The 20,046-nt window shown below is 34.0% G+C and overlaps 1 protein-coding gene across 1 annotated transcript in view; it reads left to right on the top strand.

The window, feature by feature from the left end:
• The window catches only part of LOC134239716 (uncharacterized), a 46,231-nt gene extending 26,888 nt beyond the window's left edge, over positions 1-19,343 (top strand). Inside the window, exons 4-7 of the mRNA XM_062721872.1 lie at positions 7,735-7,983; positions 8,168-8,467; positions 11,181-11,314; positions 17,897-19,343. Of these exons, the coding sequence (XP_062577856.1) occupies positions 7,735-7,983; positions 8,168-8,467; positions 11,181-11,314; positions 17,897-19,114 (1,901 nt within the window). The 3' untranslated portion in view covers positions 19,115-19,343. The remainder of the gene's footprint in view (positions 1-7,734; positions 7,984-8,167; positions 8,468-11,180; positions 11,315-17,896) is intronic.
• The last annotated feature ends 703 nt before the right edge of the window (positions 19,344-20,046 follow it).

The following is a 20,046-nucleotide window of genomic DNA, read 5'->3' as shown; positions in this document are numbered from 1 at the left end:
TTTTTTGAAAAATCCTGTCTGGTGCCAAGTTACAGACAATTTTCTGATTTTAAAATGACATTTTTTCTGCGGTTAATCTCAAGAACGGTAAAAGATATCACTGTTAAACTTTCAGGGAATATAGATCGTGATAAGTACTATCCAGGACGCAATCTTTTGTGCGTCGTCTTTACTTCCTGTCGTTACTGCAGGCGAATTTAAAAAGTCGAATTTTTCAACTTTCTTTGTTTTTCAATATTTTTGAATTATATTAAAATGATGAAAAGAAACCTTTTCAATTAGCCTAATATATAATTTGTTTCTAAATTGATCCATCCAAACTCGAGATATTAACAATCAAAAATTTGAAGCGGGACCAAAATGGCGGCGGTCTTTGTCAACTCCGACATTTCGCAATAGAGGTTTACAGAGGCAGCCGAGCGTTTGCTTGAACGAAAGTAACATAAGGAGCAATGAAATATGAAGGAATACTTGGATTGTCACGACATAGGTACGTTGCAATTCTGTGTCAATCTACATTTATAATTCAAGGCCTCCTTACAAGTCTTCTTTAATTGGTTTAAGTTTTTTCTCAAAGTAGAAATAGAAAGAATTAATATGCAAATGAAGTACAATACCTACTATCTTTTGTTTTGTATCACGGAAACACATAGCTAAAATCGTACATGTAGTTGTAAGTAATAGTTTTTCAAGATACAATATATACCGTAAGTATAAAACGTGACCACTGTTTTCCCATGCACACTTGTGTCATTAAATTAATAGAAATACAACTGTTACAATAAAAATTAAAAAAAAGACAACTAATTTCAAAAGACCGTTTAATTGACTTCATCTAAACATATTTTTTTCTCAATGCAAGTTATTGAACATAATTAAATCTTATTCCTTGACCCTCGTAGGGCGATCGAGACATTTTTTTCGGTGAAACACACCACCTTTTTCATGAAAGTGTAGGTAATCGGAATAATCCACTTTCGTAATTAACAGGAAAATTATAAAAAATGAAATTAACCATCTTACCTATTTAATAGAACATTCCAAGGGAAAGGCGATAAGATTTAGTCGTGGCGTTTATAGCGAAATTTGGCGCGAAATTATGAATAGTGACCCTCTATTCATAATCCCAAGACAGACTAACTGTTGCAGAATTACATGTACATACAAGTGAATTTAGAGAAGTTGTTCAAATAGCGTAATCGATAAGCGTATGATATTTTCACGCTAGTGACCCGTTTCAATTACCAGTTGTCCAAAAAAAATTATTTAATAGATTTTCAGCTCTATTTTAGGGTTATTTTTTGGAATCAGACGGAAGACCTCTCGTTGCTCGCAACGAGATCGTTTCTAGTTATTATTATTATTTTTCTGAAATGATTTCTCAACAACCTCTGGATAAAATTACATGAAATTTTCAGGAAAGATGTGTTGTAAGATACTCTTGAAAGTTCCAAGACAGTTTTTGGAAATTCCTCTCTGGTGCCAAGTTTTGGACCATTTCCCTGATTTTAAAACGACATTTTGTCCACGATTTAACTCAAAAACGGTAAAAGATATCAATGTGAAACTTCCAGAGTTTATAGATGATGATCAATACTTTCCAGGACGCAACTTTTCGTTCGTCGTCAGTACTTCCTGCCGCTACCGGAAGCCAATTCAAAAAGTCCAAATATTTAACTTTCTTAGTTTTTCAATATTTTTCATTTATTTTTGGAATATTAATAGAGACACTTCTATTGATGCTTACTATATAAGTTGTTTTAATATTGGTTAATCTGAACTCTAGATATTATTATTTGAAAATCTGAAGCGGGCCCAAGATGGCGGCTGTCTCTGTCAACTCCGACATTTCACGAGTAGGGGCTTATGGAGGCAGCTGAGCGTTTGGTTAAACCATTCTGACATAAGGATACAAGAAATACAAAAAAACTACTTGGACTCTCACGTAGTAGGACGTTGAAATTCAGTGTCAATCTTAAAAAACTTAATATACGTTTCACTGCTTTAGTGTTACTTGGCTAGATACGATATGTAATGTGTACAATGTGTTAAATATACTTTCCTAACGCCGAAATAAAATAAAGGTGATAAGAATGTTTTATTTAATTACTTTCATTGAAGCTATTGCACCTCTTTGATAGATCAGTACAAAGAAAAGGTGCTAATACATGTATTTACGCGAGGCCTTTGACACGAAATTATGAATAGTGTCCCGCCTTTTATGATTCTTAGACAGGTGTATTGTTGCAAAAGTATACACAAGTATATTTAAAGCAGTATTCCCAATAGCTAAATGGTTCGCGCGTTGGGGAAAAAAGATAAAAAAAAGGCGCATTCACGTTTGCCACCTGGATTCACTCCTCCTTGTGATCAAAATTTTGAATCACTTTTTAGTTCGATTGTACAAGTTTTTTTTCTGAATCGGACGGAAGACCTCTCGTTGCTCGCAACGAGATCGTATCTACTTAATTGAATGGTTATCCGGGTATGATAAGTGATGAATCATTCTATATTCCCCTGGATCTTTCTTATCCACTAAACCTAATGGTGAACATTGTATATATGGGATAGGTTTACTTTCATAGGGGCCTCGGACCCTACCTGCCTGCCACAATTTCTTTTTGTATTTTTTGATTAATAATTTCAGGTTTTGCGAGTGCAGAATTCAAATTCTTAGATTCTATTCCCAGACATTCTCCTTCGAATCCTAAATAAAACCCATTTGCAAAACCATCAATTAAATATTTAGTTTCATATTCATCATAACCAGATAACCAGTGAGCAAGTCTATTTGCCTTGATTGGCGTAAGGCCCTTGTTTGGAAGATGAGTTTGTTTTTGTTTGGGTAGCTTGTTTATTTGTATTGCTTGTTTGGTTTTGGTATTTTTGCATGACACGAAAGGGATGCTTAGTTGGTTTTGTGCAGTGAACAAATGGGTGTGCCCCAGAACAGTTAAAGCATCTATGCTGAAAACGATATGCCATTCCAGCCTGACAGTGTTTACCTGAATGATACTGGAAGCAGGCACCTTTGGGCATTGATTTATACTGTACGTCTTTACTACCTTTACTTAGTTTTGTTGTCTGGCTTGTTGTCAGTCTTGCGTTGACATACCATGTGGGCATCCCCCCAGGCAACTTGACCCTGGGCGACTAGTGTTCTAAAGTCCCTATCATTATCTTTCCAATTACCTTTTGCATCTGCTATTTCCCTGACAGCTTCTAAATGCTTTGCCAATTTGGCTTGTTGATCGGGATATTTCATGCAATAAATTGCTGAAAATCTGTTCCATGCTGTAAGTCAGTCATGCATGGAAGAGACAGATGTGTCGTTTAATGAATCGTTGTCCACCTGGTGGATTGTCAACTTACCGGGACTGTCACCATCTTACACTTGTAGAGAAAACTTACCTTTCTTTTGTTTGTCCTTAGACAGCAGTTTTAAGAAGTCAACAAACTGGTTTGACCAAATTTTGGACTTGAGTTGACCAGACACCCTAGCGTCTATTGGAACTGTCGTACTGACAAAACCACTGGGACTCTTACCTGCTATCTTTTCAGTATGGTTAATGACCAAGGCTTCAACCGACTGTTGAATAGCTTGTTCATTGGGTGCACATGCAGCTGCCGAATCTTGCTCACAAGTAACAGAATTAGTTAGGTTTGGATTAGTAATGACGGGAGCACCCACAGTATTATTACTAATACTCCCCTGACTATTGGTTGTGGTGCTGGTCACGTTGCTAATGAGTGTTGAGTTAACTCCTCTCTTATTGTGGCTGTGACCCGCTGCGTAACTTGTCTTGTGATAGTTCCCAGGTCGTCAGGGGAAAGAGGTGTTACAGTAGCTGTCGCCAACGGTTCCATATTTGATCCATGTACCCGTCGTCTTTTGTTATGTTTGGAGACAGGGATTGGTACTGCTCTAGCTTTCGTTGATTTTCTCTTAGGTGGCATGATTATAAATGATGGATAGGCTACTGAAATACAAATAAACTGCCTTTGGTTAGTGTATATAGCTCCTATCTCTTGACCACTATAAATAGAAGGGTTAATCTGTAAACATCCGGTGATTATAAACCGGCAAATGATATGAGCAAGCCTTGATATTCCGGAATGTTGATCTGTAAGTAATATATTATCCTTAACCACAATTAATGGACTGATTATTCTGCAGGCATCACAGATTAATTCACAGAAACAAGCAAGTAATTTATGTTATAATAATGTAGTCAAATATTCCTCAAAGAACAGTATACTTGGGTTTTTAATTGCAATTAAATAAGCCTCGAGGGAGGCGTAAATTAATGTATCCCCATAATAAAACAAGTGAATAGTGCTACAGTGTAATTAAATCCGAGTAATGAGATGAGCCTCTGGAAAGGCATAAAATTAAATAAGTATACATCTCGGGAAAACACAAGTTAACGTAAATTGTGTTAATTCCAGTGCAATGAGATGAGCCTCAGGAAGGCGTAAGATTAAAATACATCTCGGAAATACACAAGTAAATTGTGTTGATTCCCGTGCAATGAGATGAGTCTCAGGGAGGCGTAAAATAAAAATACATCTCGGAAATACACAAGTAAATTGTGTTGATTCCCGTGCAATGAGATGAGTCTCAGGGAGGCGTAAAATAAAAATACATCTCGGAAAAACACAAGCAAATTGCGTTGATTCCCATGCAATGAGATGAGCCTCAGGGAGGCGTAAAATAAAAATACATCTCGGAAATACACAAGTAAATTGTGTTGATTCCCGTGCAATGAGATGAGTCTCAGGGAGGCGTAAAATAAAAATACATCTCGGAAATACACAAGTAAATTGTGTTAATTTCCATGCAATGAGATGAGCCTCGGGGAGGCGTTAAATAAAAATACATCTCGGAAAAACACAAGTAAATTGTGTTGATTCCCGTGCAATGAGATGAGCCTCGTAGAGGCGTGAAATAAAAATTCATCTCGGAATAAAAAGCAATAAAATGAGCCCCGAAAAGGGGGTAAGAATAATCCACAATTCAATTTTATTCCAATGCAGTGAGATGTGCCTCCAAGAGGCATATGTTAATTATAATATGTTTATTTATATATTTTTTTTAAGTCTTCTCAGAAAATAAAAGTAAATCCTTGTGATTTAGTATCAACAAACTAAATAGACTTGAACTTCTCAAACAAATATTTTTTTTTAATTTAATTTTAATTTTAATTTATGATTATTATTTCAGAAAACATTTATTTGAAGGAAAACCTCGAGAATCCTAATATCATTGTATTTTTTTATTATTATTTTTTATTTATTTATTATTTTATATATATTTTGTGACTTTGAACAAACTTTTTTATGAAACGAATGGGATTTTCTTTATCAACACATTCATCGCATTCTTGATAAAATAAGACCACGCAAGCTCCGATAAAGATGTACATTACCCTGCTTATTAAGGTGGACGCCGTCTGGAAGAAATTTATGGCTGCACGCCTTGCGATTGGGCGAAGGGAACAGGTCATTGTGATCCCCAAAAGAAGCAAATTAGAACTCTTGAAGAGAGGAATTCAGCAGAGCATTCACTTCGTCTACAATATCGTTGTAATTAAATGCTTGATTAAAACATGGCAATAATTTGCATACGTGAATTTGTGAAACTCAAAATCTACTGTGGAGAACCGAGACAGTGGATTCTAAATTCCCCGCGATTTCCTCGGGGGAACTGACACCTCGGACATCATTACCTCCAACCAGAAGGATTATTTTATCCGGTTTCACCCGTTCTATGAAAGTCGCTTCTTGGCGGAGAATGCCCGATATTGTGCGGCCTCCAACACCTCTAAAAATTATTTGGTGTGTCGCTTGGAGGCCGAGGTCTTCATTATATCTATCGTCAGCTTCACTTCTAAGGAATTGATGGAAGCGACGAAGAGTGACCCAAAATAAGTATTTTGTTAGAATCCATGAATAAATACCAAGTAAAATATATCTTACCGCTTAAAATCGAATAAAATTCGTAGAAAAATTTCCAACAAGTTAATCGTCCGGCGTCCTGAAAGAAAGTGGCGAACCCACGCTATCTTTAAAAAGACGCACCTTCAGTTTCCCGCGACACGATTCTATTGGTTCTATCCAGCCGCACTCACATAGCTTACCATATAAGAAGATGCTATTGAAATTAAGCTCGAGTGTATCGCAAGAGCGATAACTCCAGCATTTGAGAAAGAAATACATTATCAATATACATAAAGTATTTTAAGGAACCTTAAAATTCTTATATTGTTCAAGGTCCCGTTCCAGAAGTTTTAATTCATGTAGATACGTGAACATTCACCGGTGAAGGACTTCGAATTTCGACCTTTACTCGGCACTCAGGGCAATTAAAAAGTGAGGGATCTTTATTGTGCCAACGCTTGCAGTGACAGTGGATCAAGGTTTAAAAAGCCTCATACGAAGGACTCGCTGTTTCACTTAAAGCGCCGAGTGCATGGCGAAGGAAAATTTCCTACCCATTTTTTTATCGATCGCCAGCAAGATTCGAACTGACGGAGTGAGCGCTATACCTCCGGAGCAACCTTGTCGAAGGGTCGAATACAGTATAAGTCTTTTCTAAATTCTACCAACCATAATTAATATATGTACTTAAACATAACCATTGCTATTTTGTTACACACTGTCAGTGAATTTATTTTGCTTGATATTCCAATAAAAACATCCAAATTCTTCTTGAGAGAAAGAGACGTAACACGTCACTTTATTTGCTTGTTATACATGTACATGTACTTGTCCACAACGAACACTGAACACAATTCTACTACTACTACAGTTTTTAGAAGACAACTACTTTTGCCGTCTTGTGTTAGCCTTTTGACGATAAGAAAGTTGCTCCTATGAAAAAGGTGGTAAAGGGTTTTTTCAAATGCTATTTACTGAGACAATATATAATTTGCATAAGAAAAATATAACTAATGTTATAAAAAATACGACTAATGTGATACAGATTAAAAATTGGCTTCTGTCTTCCAGTGCAACGGTTTTGTCGCACTTTGAAGAATTAATAAATCTAAGACAGTCCGATAAAATTAAGGCGGCATCTGACTTCTTTACACATCTAGATGTATTTGAACACTAACTCACCAAATAAACACGCTGACAAAATCCAAGAATTAACCCGAGAGACCCCCTAAAATTTCAGAACAAAGTGTAAAATAGAATCTGTGAAAGTATCATTATATATTATTAACTGGTAAAGGAGGAGTTGTATAAGCGATGGGCACCCTTCAATACCCCCGCAATATTCAAGCGGAGGTATAAAATAGTCGCCAGGCAATTACTAGTATAAAGCGCATTCGTTAGACAGAGAGAGGGTTTTACAGCTAAACCATGGTTTGCAACGACGTCAAACACATTACATATACATTAATTTTGTTAACATGAATTTTATGAAATAGTTTTTAAAAGTAACATACCATCCAGGACTTTTTTAAAGATTGACTCAACATAAATATCGAAACGAAACAAGTACCTTTGATAAGTAAGAATTTAATTAACAAATAATTGACCACCCTGCAGTCCACTTTATGACTGTTCTCACAGCTGTCAAACAACTTGAGAGAGAGAGAGAGAGAGAGAGAGAGAGAGAGAGAGAGAGAGAGAGAGAGAGAGAGAGAGAGAGAGAGAGAGAGAGAGCATAATGTCACTCTAAATAAATTAAGAAATTAAGATATTCAACATTTAATTTTCATCTAGTTAACATACCCATGGAGATTTTGACATGGAATTTGAATGCCAGAGAAAGATTTGTTGAGAGTCTTCGCCATGGGAGAGTAGAAATGTTCCGAGCACGAGGTATGATAGTGGGATGCGCAGGCGCAGGTAAAACAACTCTTCTTAGAAAGCTTCAAAGGAGACACACAGAAGATAATCAACCTACAGAGACAACGGTCGGTCTAGAGGTCCACGAAGATTTGTTTGAAATTAAAGATGGCACTTTATATGGTATATTTCTTTTACATAAGAACATTTTCACGTTAGGTTTCCATTAATTCTAGAACACATGAATTTGTACTTCTGGAATTTTATAAATGCATGCACTTGAAGTCACTTCCATCTCGTTTGTTTTCAGAAATGACTGATTAACAATATTAAATTATTGTTTCCTAATTGTTTTGTATCAAAACAGATTTCATTGATAATGCTGAAGAAAGTTCTGTAGCAAGATTTATACGGGACAAAGACGAGAAAGAAGGAAAGGTTATCAAAGGAATACATCTTCACAGCAGCCGTGGTACAAAGCTGATCAGTATGACAGACTTTGCCGGACAGGTAGCTTATTACGCGTGTCACCAGGTTTACTTGTCACGGAGAGCGTTTTATGTCGTTGTTGTCGACATGTCCAAGGGTTTAGATGAAGAAGTTAGAATTCACCACACTGATCGTCATAACCCGGATGGATCCTTGTTCCATTCCTGGAAATACAAAGGTTGGTTTCAACAACACAATGTTTTTCTTATCCTGTAATTTTACACATCTATAGATATTTCCCTTAATACATTTTATATATAATATGCATGATTTAAATTATTACCCGGTATACTATCATGTTAAATATTAAAATCTGACTGGTTAAGACGCAGTTAACAATCAGTTCTATTACCCTTCACCTAAGCAACACACTTGACAACAGGTAACACAATGAAATTGTCACATACGTGCAAATTATGCCCGTACTGTTCACCTTAGAATTCTCAAAATGTCCGTTGTGCGTTTGAGAGACTTGTGTCCGATGTAGCGTCCTTGAAAACAACAAACACCAGACGAAACATGCTTGCGAGTGGAAATAAAAAACCCAACTAAATTCTAGAGGATAAGGGACTCTTGGACGATAAAATAAAGAATTAAGAGGTGTGTTAATCTTTTTCGAAGTAGCGAGGAGTGTGAAAGTTTACTAAACGTGAACGTAAAGTCGATCGGAGATTTTTCCCCTTGCATCCTAAATCAATAAGACATTCAGTATAATATTAAAATAAATAGTGTCTATTTTGAAGGATAGCTGTTGAAATTGACACCCCTCGGAAAACCATTGTCAACCTACGCTGACGCGTCGGTTGACAGTAGTCTAGTTCAACCAGACCCTCGGCTGTCTCCGTAAATCTCCGACCACCCAGAGGGTCTGGTAAAGATATGCATTATCGTTTGTAACGCCAAAACGAGGTTTACCAAAATTCTGGTAAAGTTTTTGATTGGCTGAAAAGAACACACCTACGCGATTTAAATAAATACATGATAAATCAGCAGAAAAATAATTTAAAGATGTGAAAATTATGTGTCTAAAGGTTAAAGATGCTAGATAGGAATTATTTACGGTAATGCCCACCAGTTATAGGTAAGTGTGTTTCATTATGTCGTGCAATTATTCTGTACGAAACCAAATTAAGTGAAAGTAGTGTAGCCCGACCTGCGTAATACACATTCCTTCGATTGATATTGTTATTTCTCGTTTGGAGTCCAAAATTAAATATTAATTTATCAATATAAAGTCACAATCCAGAAGAAAAAACACGTTTAACACTTGTTTTCAAAAAGGATCTTCAAATTGAAAACAAGATAGCGCCCTCTGACGGTTACAAACGCTTACGTGTTTCTTTACCAGACTCTCTGCTGGTCGGAGATTTACGGAGACAGCCGAGCGTCTGGTTGAACGAGACTACGGTTGACAGTGGTTTTCCATGGGGTGTCAATTCCAATTATCACCCCCCAAAACAGGCACCATTTATATATAAATAAAGAACAATGTTTTTCTTCTTTCTATTCTACACATTATAGAATGTTTCCTCTATACTTTTTACATGTACAGCTTTATCATTCACATAAAAAAACTGAATCGCTAAATATCTGTTTAAAACTATTGGCAAATAAATAAACATTTATATGTATAGGGCATTAAGGTTTAAACATTTATTTATTTATTTATGATTTTATTTGCTGTTTCTTGTTGTCGTAATAAAAAGGTAATGACCAAATAAAGTAGCGATTTTAACGTACCCCTTGTCATTTCTCTTTAAAAAATTTCAGTAAGAAAGAGATGAAAGTGTCTATTTCACCAATAAAAATAATATATTTCTGTGTAAATCAAAATGTCAATGATTATTTTTGATTGAATAGTTCAAAGTGATTGACATATACGTAGGTGATGATTAAATCCAATAAGTTTCATGTCAACAAAGAACATTTTAAATAAGTCTCAAGTTGACTGCAAGGTTAGGCCATTCCAAGTTTTTTCTATGTTTATAGTCCGGGGAGAAGTTGGTTTTCAAATCAAGAAATTATAAACAAACTCAAATTGATATCGATAAATATCAATCTTTAATTTGAAACGCAATTATACACTTTTAGTATTGGCATCATTATTTTAAGTTGTGTACTAGATTATTTTTGTTTCAATTAAGTAGTAGTGTACGAGCAGAAGTTACAACGCGATAATAATTCTTAAATGAAGATTAAATTTTCTTCTATTTTCCCTAAAACATTGTCTTTCCCCTTAGATGTGTGCGGGGATTAATCGGATAGAAAGATAGGTTTTAGATCCTAAACGTTAAAGAAAAAACTTGGACTGGTCTTTACGTCCGACATGAGCGACTACATCTTTAAGTCTTGCTAAAATACAAAATTAACATTTGAATGCATTAATGTTTATAAACAACCATCATATTGAGGTTTAATTTTTCGACTGTATCAAGATATTCTCTACTCCTGCAAACGATCATATTGGAAAGTCATGAGAAAGTCATGAGAATTATACAAAAGAAAAATGAAATGGATCACATGCAGATTACCAGCAATTACCTTTCGATCAGGGATAAGTTCTTCTTAATTACGCACACATATTAGTCTACAGCAATTTCAAATAAATAAATAACAACCATCTAATAAATTAATTTAATTATGTAGAAAAATTCAGTAGAGGTATAATAGAACTAAATAACACATGAAATAAAGATATTCTAAGATGAGTTTATTCCTTTGAACATTAGTAAAGTGATTTTTTTCAATAACGGTAATAATCAGGTAAAATTCACAATGAGCTAAACACTAAATTTAAGAACTGTACTCGTCTATATTATTCGTTCGTAGTCTTTGATGTTGGAGTTCCTTTAAATCATTCATACAATGTCATATCTTATTGCTCTTTTCAGATTATTTTCATTTCTGGTTGCAATCCATAAAGACATACTGTGATGTTGGAAAAAAGCACACAATTCACGAAAATACGGATTCAATAGCCAGTCTTTATCCTGTTATTATTGTTGCTTCCCATGCAGACAGAGTGGTAAGAAATCAATATGAATCCTTCAAAACTATCGACACGAAATTACTTTGCTTATGCTTAATAAACAAAGGCTTTATGATCCTTAGATTCAAGATTCACGGACTTAATCCGTTTACACAAACATGACAAAAGGCACATGGCGGGTGTGACTTGGTTGAAGGGAATTCTCACTCCTCACTGACACCAAGTCCCACTCTGATCTCTCTACTCATTAGTTGAAATCTTTATAGGACATTGAGGACTAAATTAATGCACTAAACAAATGACTAAAACATGTCTGTATATATCAGATGTTTTACATTGTAACGGGTGTTAAGAAAGTTTGTTCCGTGCTGAAATATTTTCAAAAATTTCAAAGTTGTGCTTAACTAAAGAGATTAATTTTCAAGTCTGACAAAAAGTGTGCTTTAGATTTAAAGCAATTTATTTCTAGAAGGAAATTATAGGATTTTTCTTCCATATGAAAAAAATATATAAAATCTTTAAAGCGTCCGAATGATAGAAATGCTGTCATTTTGTGTGAAAATAAAGAATAATCTACTTTTGTTTTTTCATAGCTTATCTTGCATCAGACAAGTTGATAAGCGAAGGTATAACAAGGATAGAACACTTTTCAAAAGAATATAGGTTTGTTATTTGAAATTTTCGACCACTTTGATAATTTTTGCATAGTATTTGAAAGGGTGTTTTGACCTGTGTGCCTAATAAATATCACAAATGTGCGTGATCCCTGATTTTTCTGAAGAGACATCATCTGTTTTAATACCTGCCCTCCCCTGATTGCTTCAACAAAAGACAGTTAAAACCTTATCAGTAGCAGGAATGGACCCTGTAAACATAAAATATCACAAAATGTAAATATCTTCTCATCGAATTTCTTTCCGAAAGTAAAAGAAAAATGTGGAGCGAATTTTCTTAACACCTTTTACATTAGAAAAGCATTTATTTTATTTGTATATTTTGCATTTAAAGTCCACAAGATGAAACACACCCTCTAATCCTGATTAAATTGCGACTTATAGGTCCTTAATTTTTTTTATATTGATTTGTTATAAAAATTATAAATGTCGAGTTCGAACATATCTTGATTAGGCAAAAATATTGAAAAAAAAACGAAATTCAAAATTTAACACCCCCCCCCCCAAAAAAAAAATCACCGCAGACGGGGCGTGAAGCCTTGACCTTTCAAGTATATGGCAGTCGAATTATCCATAAGACTATCGCCGCTTTTGATTTTAATAGAAATTTTTTATTTATTTTTTACAAAATTTGTTTGGACTTCTAAAAGTATTTATTTTGTTGAACGTTTCCAAAGTCATAAATTGATTTATTAATCAAAATATAAACAATTCTATTTATAGATCTTTTTAAAAGGCTTATATCACATAAATATTTCTAAACCGTTGAGTTCGGCTTTTAGGTTGAAGTAATGAGTTCTTCGATCTGTTATTCGAAGATTTATACATGTAAGCATAAAATCATAATTGAATTTAAATTAATTATAGATAAAACACAAAACCATTCATTGAAAAGGAAAGATAAAAAAACAACAGATTCTATTATTTTTTAATATGCTGCGGATATTGATTGTTTTTGTGTTTACAATAAAGTGACAATCGTCATTTACGAGTTACCTGATTATGTTTACAAACACTTTTTTCGAATATCATATTCAGTTAAAATTCTCTTTTTATCATAATGGGTATCAAAATGATTGTCATTTTACAATGAATCATAAATTGCAATTTGTTATATGCTTGCGTTAAATTTAAATTTTGTAAAAAAAAAAATGATTATCAAAATCTGTCATTATACCATGGTGTACGCTGTGTATGCATAGTTTCCTGTTACTTAATCTTGCCCCTTTTCCCAATGTGTATAAATCTGGTCTGATCACGGATGTCATGTTTAATATGATTGGATTTTGAAATAACAAACACTGAATACCGACTAGATTTTGACAGATAATATAAAAAGAAATAATGTATTAATTCAAATTATTCATAATGTAAAATTCAATCTTTGAAAACAAAACATTTTATACCGGTAGTCCCCCGCCAAAAAAAATTTAAAAAAGAGACTTTTTGTTTTACATAAGAACATTTGACTTTAGTTTATATTCTGTAGCGGAATGTTGCTTTTAACACATAAAATAAAAATGCCATCTTTATTTTTTAAAAAAGTAATGTATTTTGTATTAATGGATGAAGATAATTTTAGGAACAAATTGATTTTCGGTGGTGAAAAAATAAGATATTTCACAGGGGCTTGCTTCCGGCGTGTAATAATTATTTGTGTAAAACATAATATACACAAATAATAAAAACAACGTGTGTAATGATTATTATAACCCCGCAAACGAAGTTTAGGGGGGTAAATTGGAATCACCATGTCCGTCTGTCTGTCTAGCTGTCTGTCTGTCTGTAGACGAGATTTTGTCCGGACCATTACTCAGAAACTATTAGAAGGATTTGTCTGGCAATTTGTACACATATTATTCACCATATAAGGTTGTGCACCTGATATTTTCATCTTGATTTGATTATTATTTTGAATTTTACAGGTGTTTTTTTCATTTTTGTTTTGTGGTTTTGACCTGACCGTTTCTCAGAAACTGTTACAAAGTTAATCTGAAAATTTGTACACTTATTATTCACCATATGAAGGTGTGCACCTGGAATTTTCAGCTCTTTTTTTTGCATTTTACAGGTTTTAATTTTTATTTTAATTGACTTGTTCATTTTGGCCTCATGTATAAGGTTTGAGATATAGAATCTAGAATATCTGTTCAAAAATACTACAGCTTAAAACTACTCATAAAAACTTTAAAAAAAGAAACATCACCAGGTGTTAAAAACAGTTTTTACATTGCACAGAAGATAATGTAATTTCATTTGTCTCTTGGGAATAATAACTGGACATGCATCCAGTTAAAGATCAATTAATGAGTTTGGTGTTGGAAGTTGTTAAGGCATATCTTTTATCAAGCCTGTGTGTGTGTTATCTAATCTCCATGGAATAAGGCGCAAGAATTAAAGATCTCTTATTCTCTTATTCTCTTAATTGTAATTTCTTGTCTATCAAAGCACTTCATTACTGGATGACCAGCTCTTTATTTTCAAAATGCATTTCAAATTGATATATCAAGATTAATTCAATTTTGTATAATGTTTTTTTTCAACATTCAGTTTGCAGAGTGACATTAGATTTCACTGAAATTTTTTGTAAGTACGAGGGTTGTCCCACAAAATCGTGGACAAAGCGTTTTTCTCGAAAAGTAATGGGCGCACTAAGCTGAAATTTTCAGTAAATGTTTATTCATCATATCTAAGTGAATCATAATGTTTTTTATGATATATATTCAAAAATACAGATTTTATTCTGTTTGAATGTGCACAAGGCATTGTCCTACGGCGCACGGTAAAAATAGTAAGGTTTTATTAGAGAGTACATAAGAATTAATTCGTAACAAAAGTTTTCAATACATAAGATTAGGCTGAAAATTATCCTTATTCCATTCCTTAATCAATTCTGTTGTCTTTTTAAAAATTTCAAGGCATTTGGTTAATTTTTGGCAGTTTCCTAGCTGAGCATTTGAAATGGGCAAGTAATAAACGCAAACCACGAAAAATGGCGACTTTTTATGACGTTGCGGCGCACCGGAGAGCAGTTCAGAAAAATTAGGATGTTGTAATGACGCCTTAAGAGACTTTAAATGAATACAGAAGAAAGAAAATGTGAAAAATATCAATAGGTCTATAGTATATAAATGAAATGAAAGTTTCCTTAGTGAAGTCTTCGTGGTCGAGTCCAGAGATAGTACAAAACATATGGACAGACTGCCATTTGTAATAGCAAAGGACGCTGTCACTGTCGACCTTCGATGTGAGATTCTCTTTAGTTGAATGATGGTGAGAATACTGTCTGTAACTTGCTAATAGATATTCAGAAGATCGCACGAGTGTGCCACATTGGTTTCTTAACTGGTTATAGATACTCACATATGTAAATCAATAAAAATTTTCTAAATTTAAGTGGGGCTAATCCAACTTTAAGTTTAGCAAAGATGAAACGTGACGCTGTTTTAGACACTTTGACGTTATCATCGGTGCGCCGTAGTGCGATACAATACATAGCATAAAATATCACAATTTGTTAACCTATGCACTTCTTTATTTGAAATTTGCTATGTATATTCATTATTTATCTACTAAAGAGTGGTGAAAATTTCAGGACGCAATGATGATTATTAGTCCCCTACCGGTGAAACCGGAGGGGACTATAGGTTTCCTCTGCGTCCGTCCGTCCGTCCGTCTGTCTGTCTCTGTCCCCGTCAGTCTGTCCCACTTGGTTTTCCACACTTTTTTTCTAAACGCTTGCAGATATTGAGCTGAATTTTGGTAAGTGGGTGTATCTTAATGAGTTACAGATCCAATTTGAATTTTGCATAGCTTTATTGATTTTTGACAGAATTATGGCATTTTGAATTTTTCACATTTGTTTAATTAAGATCGGGTTCGTGTTGCGCTAACTTCCGATGGTCGACATAAATATGAAGCGAGAAAAGACGCTGGAAAAATGAGTTGAATTTTCGTTTTAATGTGGATTATTTTAATAGGTTTAATGCATTCACAAAATAAAAATCATGCAGCTTTACCTTGGACATAACTTTTGCATGTTATAAAATGACATCCTGAGAAAAAGGGGGAACCCGGTAGGGGACATGTATTGCTTATGCAATACTCTCAGAATGCTTGTTCTTCAGACTAGACAACTTGTCCACGATTTAACGGGACAACCCTCGTATATAAATTGTGAACACCTCTAGATCCATAAAGTATTTTTAAATTTGCACCTTCTCTGAAAAACACACGGGGGGTATTTGTCCCTATTGGACAGTTCTAGTTAATTTTAAAAAAATTCATATATGTAATGATAAAGCGTGTCTTGTTAGTCCCCTACCGGTGAAACCGGGGGGACTATAGGTTTCCTCGGCGTCCGTCCGTCTGTTTGTATGTCTGTCTGTCCGTCTGTCTGTCCCCGTCAGTCTGTCCCACTTGGTTTTCCCCCCATTTTTTCTAAACGATTGCAGATATTGAGCTGAATTTTGGTATGTAAGTGTATCTAAATGAGTTACAGACCAAGTTTGAATTTCACTTCGCTTCATTGACTTTTGACAGAATTATGGCATTTCTATTATTTTTTCATAATCTCTAAATTAAGATCGGGTTCGAACTGCGCTAACTTCCGATTGTCAACAAAAATATGAAGCGCAGAAAAAACGGTGGAGAAATGAGTTAAATTTTCGTCTTAATGTGGATAATTTTATTAGTTTTAAGGCATTTACAACTTTAAAATCATTCAGTTTTACCTTGGACATGACTTTTGCTTATAATAAAATGACATGCTGAAGATAAAGGGGAACCCAGTAGGGAACATGTATTGCTCATGCAATACTCTCATTATGCTTGTTTTATTATTACTGTAAATTATTTTTTTTCAAAATAATTATAAAACATCGGGAGCAAGCCCCTGTGGCTATATTAGGTAACTTTTCTTCTCGGTGCCCTAGTTTGTGCATATTGTCAAAAATGTTATATAGAAATTACGACAAAGCTAAAATCATATAGGTTATAATAAAGCATGTCTTGTTTTATTATTACTGTAAATTAATTTTTTTTAATAAATAATGATTAGACACCGGGAGCAAGCCCTTGTGGCTATTAGTTAACGTTGTCATCAGTGCCCGTGTTTATCATTGTTTATGCATGTTGACAAAATATTATATAGAAATTACGACGGAGACAAAACTATGAGTTGAAATAGATTTTACGTAAAAGATATGGAAACAAATTAAAAAGTTCGTTCAAAGATGCGTAAACTTTTAACAAGATTTGACCATTAAGTCACCATTAAGCTCACCTTAAAGGTAGCTTAATGATAGCTTTATGAAGTTTGGACATTAAACACTTGTAAGTTGCAGCTTAATGGTGGCTTAATGGTGGCTAAAAGGAATTAACTCCTTTAAGCCACTATTAAGTCACCTTTAAGCTACCATTAAGCAATTGCTTAAAGGTGGTCTTTCGTCTTGTTGTCATCCTTGTAAGACATCTGCAAATCAAGAGGGATTCCAAGAAGATCGTTAGGGTGTCATCTATACAAATAGCATGGGAACTTCTTGGGCAATATACGGTACATATATTATACTTTGAGGGTACGATTTTTATGGAAATTCATTTTTTTAAGCAAGTTAGTGAAGGTTTGGTTTAGTACCATCTAAATGTGCTAGATGTAAAGGTATATGTAAAATTAATAAGATATTTTTCGATGTACTTGATTTTGTGGATTTTGCTTTCCGCCAAAATCGCTAAATAGAATGAAACGCCAAATGTAGTATATTTACAGTAGCTTCATCTATCAGTTAATTTTATTAAGCACTTCTATTGATTGTTTAAAGTGTATTATCAAAATCAGGTAACTGTTAAGGCCCTTTGTTCCACTTTTCATTCTATAGCTTTTTTTATTGATAATTTTTTTTAAAGATAATATTGAAAGCACAATTATAAATTATTTTTTAAACAGAATGAGAATCTGCCGAAAACGTTCTACGATGAATTGGAGAACTGCCTATCTGATGAACAATCTTTGAAACATCTTATATCTCCAAACAGATATTTTAACGTCGAATGTCCGCCAAATGAATTGTCACAAAAACAACAGGACTCAATTGAATGCCTCAGAAAACATATAGTAGAAACTGTAGAAAAGATGCCACAATGGGGAGAGGTAATTCCTCTAAAATGGGCAAATCTTGAGAAAACTCTGATTCAAATGAAAGAAAATGGAAGGAAAGTTATTTCAGTACAAGAAATAAAAGAATTAAACAATGCGGATTTACCTAGCGATAAAGATTTAAATGATGGCCTTCGGTTCCTACATGAAATAGGTCAAGTTGTTTATTTTGCTGAGGAGAAAATGAAAAATGTGATAATTGTTAACGTTCAGTGGTTCGTCGATGCTTTCAAGTACATCATAACTGATGAAAAACATCTAGCTAGAATGGTGAGCAAAAATAAATTGATTAACACAGGAAGAATAACTGAGTCTGAACTGAGAGAAATATGGCATTATACAAGAGACAACTCTTATATTCAACATAAAGATGATATTTTACCATACATGGACAAACTTGGTTTAATGACAGAAATTGCGGATGATCCTAGCGGTAAAACATATTATATCCCGAGCATGAACAGAACTGAACTTAATGATAAATGTCAATATGCAATCAACAAAGGACAAAAAACGTCCATTATGGTGTACCATTTCAAAACGTACTTGCCTCATTTTTTCTTCTTTAGGCTGGTAGTGAACTGCTTTAGGAAATGGAAAGCACTTGATATGGCGTTCTTTTGTAAAAATGCAGCATTCTACACGGTAAAAGATGCTAGCCATTACATTGTAATTGCTGTTAACAAAACGTCCATTCAGTTACAGGTTTTTACTGCAGATAAAGATATGGATCTGCAGTCCCAATGCGTCATAGACATCAAAAATACAGTGGAAAGTCTAATTAACGAAATAACACAAACTTTTCACAGACATATTGAATATGAAAGGGGGTTTTCTTGTATAGATATAAACATTACAGATGAGGATGACGAGTATTTCCTTAAGGAAAGTCAAATTGTAGAAACAAAAACAATTACCGGTAAAGAAAAAAGATCGTGTCCAAAACATGTTCTCCGAAATCCACATGATATTAACAAAAATAAAATGATGCAATTCTGGTTTAAATAAATCGCTACATCCTTTTCACATTCATTAGAATAAGAAATACTGTGGAGAGTCTGAGTACAGAAATAAAGCAAACTTTTCAGAGACATATGGATTATGAGATTGGAATTTACTGCCAAAAATAGCATAACAGATGAGAATCAAGATTTTTGTCAGTGGTGAAAGTGACGTTGTGGAAGTAAGAACAAGTTCTGATAAAGAACAAAGGCCTTGTCCAAAGCACATCATGGATAACATATACAGTACCCGCATCGTTATTCTTTACAGGATACACGATACGATAGGATACATGCTCGATACGATAGGATGCACGCACGATACGATAGGATACACGCACGATAGGACAGGATACACGCACGATAGGATAAACGCAAAACACGATAACCGCAAAACACGATACACGCAAAACACGATAAACACAAAACACGATAGACCTGATAAACGATCTTCAAGATAGGATAAACGCAAAACCTGATAAGATTGTTTCAAAATGCGGAACGTTTTCTAAGAAGACGAAAAGATTATTTTGTTTAGTTACTATAATCTTTTAAATTAAGTACTTGCAAAGCTTCAAATCTAAATTATAAATTACGTTTAATTCCTATAATAAACAAAATTGAGATCAGTGTTTACTTTACAGAAATTATGTGCCGTTTCTCACGTGTACTATTATAAATTAATGAATCTCTATAAACTTATTGATTTTTTATTTATGGAAAAAATATACATTTGTACCTAATAAATTATCTACCAATGCTAAATTATTTCACGGAAGAAATTTACGCAATAAATTAAATACTTGAATTTAATGTATAAAGCTTTCAATTTGCGGTGTGCTCAAAAATCGCAATTAAATATTAAAATCCTAGGGAAGAAATACATGTAGAAGACTGGCCGAAAGACAGGTCCAAAGAAACCAAATTTAAAGAAATATA

Source organism: Saccostrea cucullata, unplaced genomic scaffold, assembly GCF_032062105.1.
Source record: "Saccostrea cucullata isolate Sc308-1 unplaced genomic scaffold, CSIRO_AGI_Scuc_v1 ctg2182, whole genome shotgun sequence".
Taxonomy (NCBI): domain Eukaryota; kingdom Metazoa; phylum Mollusca; class Bivalvia; order Ostreida; family Ostreidae; genus Saccostrea; species Saccostrea cuccullata.
Note: the sequence above shows the minus strand (reverse complement) of the source record. Positions and strands in the feature narration are given on the sequence as shown.